Genomic DNA, 11,503 nt, shown 5'->3' with positions numbered 1-11,503 from the left:
TGGACTTAACACATGCTAGTAGTGATTGGGCTGCGGCTTGTGCGCAGGAGGAAAAAATGGTGAAAAGATGGACAAAAACTGGTTCTGCTTCCCATGACTCCCTTGCATGTGCGGAACTCTGGAGAACATGGGAAACAAAATAGATTCGGAAAAGCTGTAAAGTGACCATGTAGAAAACCCCAGTGACCCTTCTGACAGCTACATATGCATTGCAAATGCTCAAACTAATCATCGAAAAATTAGCTGCCTGGTCACAACTGGGGATTCCAATGCAGTTCAAACCAGTGACCCTTCATCCTTAGACAGCTCAGGGTGCTTGAAAATTATCCCTGTTTGCTACTGATTAATCTGCACTATCCTTATCGTCCCAAGTTTTTTTTTAAAAAAAAAATTATTTACTTCATTTACATCCTGCCTATCTTCTCAACGGGGACCCAAAGACACTTATATCATTCTCTTCTCGTCACAAAAAACCTATGAGGTAGGTTAGGCTGAGAGTAGGCCAAAGTCACCCTGCAAGCTTTCATGGCAGAGAGGGGATCCTAAGCTGGGTGGTCTCCGAAAACCTAGTCCAAGGTTCTAACTACTACACCAAACTGGCTGACACACTAAGGCCTAACTAGTGAGATCCAGGCCGATTTAAAAGCCCACGTTCTCCAAACACAGTATGAAGGAAGGAGGACAATCCCCTCTGAGCCAATTTAAGGGAATCCCACCCACCCCCAAAATTCTGCTACTTGAGGTGGGATCTGGAGATCTCCCAAAATTACAATTAATCTCCAGACTACAGAGTTCAGTTCCTATGGAGAAAATGGCTAGTTTGGAAGGTGGACTCTAAGGCATTATACCCTGCTGAGGCACCTCCCCTACTTAAAACCACTCTCCCCAGTATCTCATCCCCCCAATTCTCTGGGAATTTCTCAATCTAGATTTACATCCCTAGCCCCTACAAATGCCGAGCTAAGCTCATGATATGCAATAGCGGTTAGTTAGCCCGAGTTTAGTGGGCCAGCAGCATGCAGTGAAGAATATAGAGACTCCTTAGAAAGATTTCCTTTAGGCATTCTCTTTGGAGAACCCTGGCTCAGCTTGGCCAGTAACACCCCTTGTCTTATTGGAAAACCAGAAGGGCATTGCTGGTTTATGGAGCCATGAATGGAACTTGAGCTTTCTCGTGCTTTCTCCAAATGATCGAGTTTTCATCTTGGGACGACAAAGAATACGTTTGAATCTACAGACCTCTGATATAAGCGACGACACTGTCTGCTCCAGTTTTGGCACAGGTAAAAGTGACGAGCCAGTGATCAAGCATAAGTGGAGCAGCATGAAATCCATCTTCAAGGTGGTACCATGATACCGGGACGCCGTTGTCTTCCAGTCGTTTCTTATACAACAAGCCGTCGTCCCTCAGCACGTCGTATTCACAAGTTAAGATGAAAGTCTTGGGAAGACCTTGTAAAAAGGAATCGTCCGCCAAAAGTGGGGAAATTTTTCGGTCAAGCGCTTCATTAATCAAGTTGAATAAATTGTTTTTGGGAGAAGGAGGCTTGGCTGGATTGTGGTTTCTGATTCTAAACTCGTACGGGACGTTTTCGGAATGTACCCACCCCCGGTGTTTCATTTGAATGTTTTCAGGGACCAGATTTCCACCAATAGCCATGTCAATAATTGATGCCGATCTATCAAGATATTGTGCAGCGAATTTCAACAAATCTTTCCGACCTAGCAGAGGGAAGAGAGCATTTTGCTGATAAGAAGGTAAAGTACAGTCCAGTGCTTGGAGAAACGGATAGAGCAGCACCTGAGCACGGACTTTGGGGAGATCCGTTCTGTTTTTCAGCTCTTGGCAGAGGTAAGCAGTCACTGTGCCTCCAAAACTGTCCCCACAAAGTATTATACGAGCAGGGTCTACCCCATAGTTCTCTGCATTCTTCATAAAGTGAACTGTGGCATCATGGCATTCATTGAACTGTGTTGGATAAGGGCTCTTTGGAGCAAGATGATACCTGTTAATACCAAAGTCAAGATGTTAAGTTCGAATGGTGTCTCATTTGTTCAATAGACCATTTTACTTATTCAAATATCATATTAACTATGCCCTGAATTTACTGAAGATTCTTCTTAAGAAGAAAGTAACATTGGAGCATTGGCAAGGCATAGAGCAGGGATCCACTGCACTGAATGACCCCTTGCCATTCGATGGACATTTCGTCAGCATGCCTACTGGGCACTGCAGGATGGCAAGGGGGTACCCCCACCAAGGTGAAGCCCAGGTGTTCCCTGCTACCAAGGGTGCAGCCTGCAATGGCCAGCACAGGTGCATATCCTTTGTCTTCCCCCAGATTCCTTAAGAGAACCTCCGAAAGGCAAGGGGGTGAGCCACCCTGTCAGCAGGACTCACCCCAGTGGATGTGGTCCAATGCCTCAAAAACTGCCATAAAGTTGTCATAAGCAACTCTCAGCCTCAGCTGGCACCAAGGGAGGGAGGGAAGGAAAAAACATCCATCTCTTCTGCCACTCAGAAGACCATGAGGGGCTGCTGGATGAGGGGCTGCTGGATAGGAGAGCTACTGTAGCACAGTGATTAAGTGGCTGGGTTGTGCATCAGTACTCTGCCGATTTGATTCCCACGACAGCCATGAGCTCAGCTGGTGGCCTTGGTGAAGCCACTCAGCCCCAGCTCCTCAACTGTATTGCGGGGATAATAACAATACTGACTTTGTTCCCCACTCTGAGTGGGCAATGATCTGTCCAGAAGGGCGGTATATAAGCACACTGTTGTGGTGGTGGTGGTGGTGGTGGTGGTATCGTTGTTGTTATGAGCCAGGTCCCTCCTGCACTTCCCTTTTCCTTTGCCCAGCAGCCCCCTCACTCTGACATGGCATTTGCCCTCCACCCCTGCCTCAGCTCCAGGCTACAATTTCACCCAGCAGTGAGTCCCTTTAAATGACAAGTATGCATTCATGTTTACATGTACTGCTTCTTTTTGCTTCACAATCTTTCAATCCGCCGGGCCTGTTAGACAGAGTTGTTCCGCCAGGCTTATGGCTGAGGCTGGGCCTCCACTGGCTGGAGGATACAACATCTACCCCCCTCCCTATGAGAGCTGCCCACCACTGATCTTAAACTGCTGCTATGTTCAACTGTACTGTTGCACTATTAGTTATTAACTGTATTGCCGCCATCAAGAAAAAGAGTGCTATTTTTATTTTTTTATGATGCTTTTAAATGTTTTATATGGAATGTTTTAAATGTTCTTAATGCTGATATCCACCCTGAGCCTGCTCACGCCGACGGCGGAAAACAAATATGATAAAATAAATAAATAAATAAAAATAATCTCTCAATCAGGAGACTTGCTACTCCCTGCCCTTTTTAGAGGCTGATCTTGCACAAGTTTATTCACTTTCATTGCTGACAATCTTTGTTTTGACCATGTGCTACTTGAGAGCCTCATCTGTTTAAGCAATCAAAAGATGTCGGAGTAGTTAGTTCTAAGGGATCAACCAACTGACCGATGTAATCTTAATGTTATGGTTACGGCTGTCATTTAATTTAAGGGGTGAGAATCATTCACTTACCCAACAGATACGAGGACAGAATCACTTTCTTTGGCAATATAGCGGCACAGTCTTTCATAGGTGTCTGGAAAGGAATGGTTTCAGTGAGAGTTGTTCATGCATATCAATGTTGCTCAGGAGCCCCTAAGTAAACTTATTAGTGGAAAGTGCCATCAAGTTGCAGCCAATTTATGGTGACTCTATAGCCTTTTCAAGGGAAAAGATGAACCGAGAGGATTTGCCATTGCTTGTATCTGTGTAGTGATCCTGGATTTACTTGGTGGTTTCCCATCCAAATACCAATTTGGGCCAACCCTGCTTAGCTTCTGAATCTGACGAGATCAGGCTAGCCTAGACCATCCCGGCCAGGGCCTAGTTAAACTTGTGCCTACCTATTCCAGTATGCCTTCCTTCTCCTGTTTGCATTGTATTAAGATCCCTCCCCCCTGCATCTTCTGGAAGTCTGCCTGAATCTCTGATTGGGAGTTCCCTGGCTCCTAATAAAGCTTTCCGGAGCTACCTCTGGGCTATTTCTTGCTTCATGCCTTTTCTTGCAAACAAAGCTGCTGAGATTCCAGAAAAAGATACCCTTGGTCTCTATCTGCGCTTTCTAGTTTCAGCCCAACCATCTTATGAAAAAAGGTCATATGGTTTAAGGTGCCACTAGACTCAAACCCTGAACAAGGGAGCTCTGACTCATTAAAGCTTCTATACTAAAAAATCTTGTTGCTCTCTAAGGGACCAACTGGACTCAAATCCTCCATTTCCATTTGAGGAAAGCACCGAAGGACTCACTGTCAAAGCAGGCAGGAGCTAGAGAGTAGGAATAAATTTAAATATATAAATTCTTTGCAATGGAGGGAAGTTTGCAGTAAGACCCCATACAAAATTTGAACTGGTGCTATTGAAATTGTTCACAACTGCTGTGCCATTGGGGGTAAGTAAAGCAGTGGCCAAAACTGGTTGATCATTTACAATTAAGGTGGATTTTGAACAGCTCCAAGAGGCCTTCTCTAAGTTTTAAATTCTCTAAATAAGTTAACTGAAGTTCAGTGTTGCTAAATGTAAAGTGATTCTCACTGGCGGGGGGGGGGGGGAGAAATCCTAATTTAAAATATATGTTGATGGACTTTGAATTGGCCAAGACTGAAAGGTAAAGAGAGCTTGAGATAGCTCAATGAAAATGTCAAGTCAAATTCCATTTAAGGGAGATTTAGAAAAAGGAGCTGAAAATAAAACAGCTGAAATGTCCTTGTATAGATCCATGGCGAGGCCTCAGTTGAAACACTGTGCACATTTCTGGTCACTAATAGACATGGGCATGAACAGGAAAAAACCCGGACATGGTGTTTGTTGTTTGTTGCCATCCATGAACAATGAACAGCGAACATTGACTAACTGTACCTGTTCACGAACATGTTCATTGTTCATTGTTTATGGGGGCCAGCAGGCTCTCCTCCAGCCATCAAGATCCCTACAGCACCACTCCCAGAAACCTTACCTGAGCAGGCAGCAGGAAAGGTACCAGTAATAAATAATAGCTTGGCCCAGAGCCTGGCAGCAGCCCTGGAACTTGAAGGGGTACATCCCTATCCCAACACACACAAAGAAAATTCAAGCTCCAATGCACTCTCCTTGTCTCTCTCACAAAATGCCAACAGCAACTGTCTCTCCCTCACTGTCTGCAAAACCAGAGCTGGGAGCCCCCCTCCCCCCTGCTCTTTGCTTCCTTGTAACAAACGTGGAGCTCCACACTTGAAAGGAAGACCTGCCTATCAAGCGAAATTGGGCTTAGATTGGGATTTCCAGGGCAACAGAAAGAGTTCAGACAGAGTTCAGGCAGTCCCTGCCTCTGGTTGCCAAGGGAATTGATTGCAGGTGCCAGATTGTCTGGCTTGACGAACAGAAACGAACGGCAATGAACGAGCCTTGCAACGACCACCTGTTCATTTAGAATGGGGCCTCCGGAACAGCTTGTTTGCGAACAGCAGATTGGGCTGTTCGTGGGTTTTTTTGGTTCGTATTGCTGTTCGTGCCCATCTCTAGTCACTAAATCAAAAAGAATATTTCAGAATTGGAGGAAAAATCCAGAAGATTAGGGGGTTAGAACATCTTTCCTATGAGACTGCCAGTTTAGATCTCAAATAACTTCTCTGCATGTCCAAAGATGCATGAGTTAAAGCTTTTAATAACCTAAGAGTTCAGTACAGAAAGACTTTCTTGAAAGGAATGGCTGCCCCCTCCCCCTGTTAAGCATTACATTCTTCAGGCACTACCCATCCCTTCAGGCACTATCCGCTTTACTACTGCCCACCCTACTCCCCCTGAAACTAAGGGCCAAGCTACAAGTGACGAATGACACTTGAACAGCAAGTGGACTGAGTGGAGCACAAGTGAACAGGGAGAAATACACTTGCCGTTCAAGTGTCATTCGTCACTTGTAGCTTCACCCTCAGTTTTATGTTCATTTCTAATAAGCTGCAGAAAGAAAAATAAAAGTAAACAGAGTTGAATCCTCTTTGTCTCCCTGGCAACAGCGATAACTGTCCTGCTAACATTGATTACGGCCTTCTCTGCATTCCAGAGCTTCTCCCAAAGTATGTCAAAGATCCTAATAGCACTCCCAAAGAAGCCCAAAGAGCAGGGCTCTTTTTCAGCTGGAACACTGTGGAATGGAGTTCCAGCACCTCTTGAAAATGGTCACATGGCTGGTGGCCCCACCCCCTGATCTCGACAGAGAGGAGTTTAGATTGCCCTCCATGCCGCGGTGCAGAGGGCAAGCTAAACTCCCCTCTGTCTGGAGATCAGGGGGTGGGGCCAGCCATGTGACCATTTTCACTGAGGGCGATTTAAACTTTAAAAAACTCCCCCTTTGTCCCAGCGGACCCAAAGTAACGTCATTGTGCGGTCCTGAGTTCCACTGCTGAGTTCCACCACCTCTTTTCCCAGAAAAAAAGCCCTGCCAAAGAGGATCAAGCCTGCAGCACACCAGTGAACACCAAACCCCCAGAGTATGGCAGGGACCATGATGACCCTGACAGTCTGGAACTTCTGACATCAGAAAAGAAGACGATTAAGTAGGGTTTGTGATAGAAATGGGCAAGTTAATAAGGTTTATAAAATTATGCCTGCGGTGGCACACATGGACAGAGAATGCTTTTTCTCCTGTTCCCGTAATGCTAGAACTGAGGGAGAAACTACACGGAACATTTTTTAATGAGTCGGTTTCAGGTAGCCCAAATCTGACAGGTTTTCTCCACTGCCACTGTGGGGAATGTTCATTTAAAACAGGGGCCCGAATCATGCTATTGCAAAAAGGGGGAAATAACACCCCCTCCCGGGGCCATTTTGGCTTGGGAAAAAGGGAAGGGTGGAGGTGGCATCTCCTCTCCCTGCGCCAGAGTCCTGAGCCAAATCAGGTGCTTGCAGAATTTGAAATGGACATTCCCCGCAGCTGCTGTGTGGCTGGCAGGGAAAGTGAGTCAGGTCCAGGACTCCAGTCCGAACTTGTTTAAAATGCCTTGTATATTTTCGCCCTCAGGGACACACAATCAACATGATGATGGTCAATAGATTTAGGGCAAAGGAAGTATTTCTGTACCAGAAGAGTGATTAAATTGTGAGGTTTGCTGCCAGCGGTCGCCACGTGTATTAATGGTTTTTAATGGGGAGTAGACATAGCGGCCTGTGGAGTTTATAGCTGGACACCAGAAAAGCCTTGATTGGGTTCTTGGGACCCCTGGGCAACTATGGCCCTCAGAAATGACCCTGCACAGCCATACCACCACCACCTGTGATAAAGTCAAGGGTCCCTCTAGGCAGTCCTTTGAAGAACAGTTCTCTGAAACCATTCAACTTGTCAGGCACTTTGATTTAACTTTCCCTATTGCTCCATCTAGTCAGCTTATATTACATTTGTTTTTAGTTGGCGTGAGCCACCTCGAGTCCCTACAGGGAGAAACTGGGATATATACGTCAATGCCAAATTAAATGCATTCAATCAACAAAAAGACCCTGCTCCGTAAAAATCAGGAGAACCCATTTTGTTACCGACGCTCGTGAAGATTCCACATCCTCCATGGAAGAACACTATTCCTCTCCGCTGAACTTCAGATTGCCTTTTGGGCTGGTAAATCCTCACTTGGACCCCCTCAAAGAATTTGTTCTGGATTGACAGGTCTGGATCATCGGCGGGAGGAAATATGTCATATGCCCAGTTCATAAATGTCAGCCATTCGATAAGACCCAACTTCCAAAGGATGTAATCCTTTTCGCAATGAGGGAGTGAAAGAGGGAGGAAAACAGAAAAAAAATAGAGAATTTTATATGTCCAGTTTCTAGGGTGGCTGGGGCCCCAGGGGCCGAAACAGGGGCACAAGGGGGGGGGTAGGGGAGAGCAGGATACTTACCTCCCATGTGCATTCTATGCATGCCCACACTCCCTCCCTTCCACTCCACAAAGGAATCCCATTGCAAGCTGACTGAAAACTCTATCTTTGGAGACAGTTTTCACGTTGATCTTCCTTACACCTTCCGTCTTTATCCCATTGGAAAATGAGCGGGGTGGAGGAGGGAGATAGTCCTGCTCATTTTCCAACAGGACAAACGAAGGAGCTGCAGCATGTCCAACGCTGGCTCCAACTGAAAACTGCCTCCAAAGGGGCAATTTTCAGCCAGCACACACCGGGATTCGTCTGTGGAACAGGAGCATGCACTCATGCTTCTCCCACCCCTATGCCCCCCCACTGGCCATGTGAGCAGGGCCAAGGGATAGCAAGAACAGACTGGGGAGTCCCTGCCCTGGGGTGGGGGAATGGCAAGCCTGCCAGTTTTCAAAGTCACTTTACCAAAACTGGGCCAAAACAACAGACTTTTCCTGCTCCATAAATCTCTAAGTTTCACCCCAGCCATTCTAATGGCATCCCAGTTTTGATGGCCCGCAGGAGAAAACGGTGTTTTCCAACCTCTTAGGCAGAAATTAGCAGCCTGAGAATTTTGGGTTTTGAAGAACTTTTTTCAGGAAGCAGAGCAAGAACTGACTGTGTTATTCATAAAAGCCTTCAAATCCATAGTAGGACAATTAACGTGATATACCTGCGTTGCAGACCGTCAGTGACTCTTTAAAGGCCACACTATGAGTCTCTCTATACGAGACATCTTATACAAGGATGTGCAAGTGTAGGGAGACGCAATGTTAGCTGGAAAGTATAGTTTATAAAAACAGCCGAAAACTGTCAATTTCACCTCTCTACACAGAGGCCACAGAGATCGCTCCTCAGAGGGTTTGTTAATTTGATCTTCGCCTCCCCAAAGGGGAGGTGAAATTGACAGAGCCTTTGAAGAGGTGAAAATGAAATTAACAAATCCTATGAGGTCCATTCTCCACCAGCTCCATGTAGAGGTGAAATTGACAGAGCCTTTGGAGCTGTCTTTTTAAACTAGGCTTCCTGGCTAACGCTGTATCTCCCTACACTGAGCATCCTCATGTAAGATGTCTCATGTACAGAAACTCTCTGGCTGCTGCCTCTCACCTTCCAAAGTTAATATTAATCCAAGTTCAGATAACTTACCATGCCGAAGAGCATGAGCAGCATAATGTGAAGGAACCGCACCTTTAGAGGTTGGCAGACGTCAGGAGGGACTTCACATTCACAAAAATGAGAATATAACACCCAGGACACAGACATTATTAACATAACAGCAAGCCAAGCGCATAATATCTGTGTGAAAAAGCAGTACCAAATCAAGTCCATTATTTTTCCACTCAGATGTTTCCAGCTGAGGAACTACCTGCCACTTTGCCGTCGAACACAGCAGAGTTTACAAGCAATTAAAGAATTTAGCAGCTACTCTAATAAAAGGAAGCATCTCATGATTGGTTCTTCACTGCATGCGTGGATTGCCATAAGAATAGGAAAATTGCTTTCAAATAGTCGTCATGAGTTTAATGTATATATGTTTTTTTTTGGTATCATTTCCTCGTCGCCAAGATGAATTAAGAGTTGCTATTAAAAGGATGGTTTGGGAAGGCATGATGCAAGAATTTGTTTAATAAAACAGAAGCCTAGGGGCAACTTGAAGACTAACAGAATTTATTCCATAAGTTTTTATGAGTCAGGTCTCTACATCGGATACATAAGTAAGTAAAATATTCAGCCTTGATTTAGACACATTACAGAAAGGTGGAAGGGGGGGTCAAGGGTTCTAGGCAAAAGTCCAAGATGGAGCCCAAGAATCACTGCTCCCCCCCCCAACTCACACATACAAGAGGAGGCCTCTTCTGCCACCCTGAGTGCGGCAGGCATGAACTGGCATTGCTATAAGCAGGAAACCGTAGCCCTGGACACTGTGAGCATGAGCAGCCCCTCACAAGTGCAACCAGGCGAAGCAAGTAAGCAAGCAGGCTGGAAAGCGAGAGGTTCGTCAAGTTCCCACTAAAGCAGTGGGTGGGAACTGCCCCGGCGAGCAATTGGGGGGAGACATTGCTGCTGCAGAGGAGGAGCCCCCGCAGCCATTTGCCATCTCCCCCACACTAACCCCCCAGCACTCAGCTGGCCCCTCTGAGGTCAGTGAGGCTCAACTCCTTCCCCAATCTGGGTGGGGAGAAGAGACACCCTGCCTCAGTCTCGTTATCTTTGTGTGGATAGCACAGCTTCCCAATATGGTTTTCCCCACTCTGTGCACTGCACAGTTGATTGTCATTCCTCCGATATAAGCTTCTGGGATCAGTTGTCAAGTAGAAGCAGGCACATTGAAGCACATTTCCCCTCCACTCGCAGCCCAGCCAGCTTCTCCAGGATACCCTGGCTGGTGGTGTTGAAGGATGCTAAGATGTCCAGGAGAACACGGATTCACTCCCCCATCACTATTCCATCAAAGGACATCCATCAGTGGCCAAGGCCATTTCCTTCCCAAACCCAGACAGTGCTAAACTTTATCATGAATTTTGCTTCAGGTGGGTAGCCATGTTGGTCTGTAGTAGAAGAGCAAGATGCAGGTTCAGTGGAACCATAGAGATCAACTAGATTTCCAGGGTATGAGCTTTCGAGAATCAAAACTGCCTTCTTCTGATACTTTGTCAGATATCTGATGGAAGCTCAAGATTCTCAAAAGCTCATACCCTGGAAATCTAGTTGGTCTTTAAGATATTCCTCAACATGAATTACAGTCATCATGAATGTTATTTCAGCATTTTTTTTTTTGCAATCTCCCTTTGAATTTCTTCTGTAGAGATGTAGTGACCTTAAGATAAGCAACTGAATGCCCTGAAAAATTACAATATTCATACAATGGTTTCTGGGTATTTTGATTGTTAATGTTCGCTTGTTTTTTTGTGTAATAATAATGATGATAATGTAATAACATTCTATTTATATACCACCTTCAGGACAACTTAACACCCACTCAGAGCAGTTTACAAAGTAGGTTTTTATTATCCTCACAACAGATACCTGTGTGGTGGGTAGGACCAACCTTTTTGACCAATGTAGAGAATAGAAGGGCAACGGCATATATTATGTAAGGCACAAGAGCTATAGCTGTCAAGGCTGATATACCCAATATGATTAGGCCTGTACTATTATTGTCTGAGTGTGTATGGGTATAAAGTTGACATATTGGTTTATTTCAGGGCCTGAGTTTGTGACTCAAGTGTTTCATTATTATTGGTGAGAAATTGTTTTTAGTTAAAGGGATTGTCTGCAAATATGGAAAAGCTTGCCACCCGAGGCCTGTGAAAGAGAGAGACCATAAGACAGGCTGAAGTTCACTGCTAATGTGTTAAATTGGTTTCAGCTATCAGGAGCAGTATGGGGTGGGGGAAGTCGGTGAAAATGTCCTCCATTTTATCTATGAACTCCTCCACTGGAGCCAACCCTATGCTTCCTTTACCACATGTATAATAGTATCTGAGAGGTAAGGGAAAAAATGTATAATAGCATCTG

The 11,503-nt window shown here is 45.4% G+C and overlaps 1 protein-coding gene across 1 annotated transcript; it reads right to left on the bottom strand.

Annotated features, from left to right (window-relative positions):
- Positions 1–933: 933 nt before the first annotated feature.
- Positions 934–9,154, bottom strand: LOC129344878 (arylacetamide deacetylase-like 4). Its single transcript, XM_055001790.1, has 4 exons — positions 9,131–9,154; positions 7,611–7,827; positions 3,582–3,645; positions 934–2,006 (listed from the first exon to the last, which is right to left on the bottom strand). Exons 1-4 carry the CDS (start codon positions 9,152–9,154, stop codon positions 1,232–1,234), a joined length of 1,080 nt encoding a protein of 359 aa, XP_054857765.1. The 3' UTR covers positions 934–1,231.
- Positions 9,155–11,503: the final 2,349 nt, after the last annotated feature.

The sequence above is a fragment of the Eublepharis macularius genome, chromosome 17 (assembly GCF_028583425.1).
Source record: "Eublepharis macularius isolate TG4126 chromosome 17, MPM_Emac_v1.0, whole genome shotgun sequence".
Classification (NCBI taxonomy): Eukaryota; Metazoa; Chordata; class Lepidosauria; order Squamata; family Eublepharidae; genus Eublepharis; species Eublepharis macularius.
The sequence above is the reverse complement of the archived record's forward strand: the minus strand, read 5'-3'. Positions and strand labels throughout refer to the sequence as shown.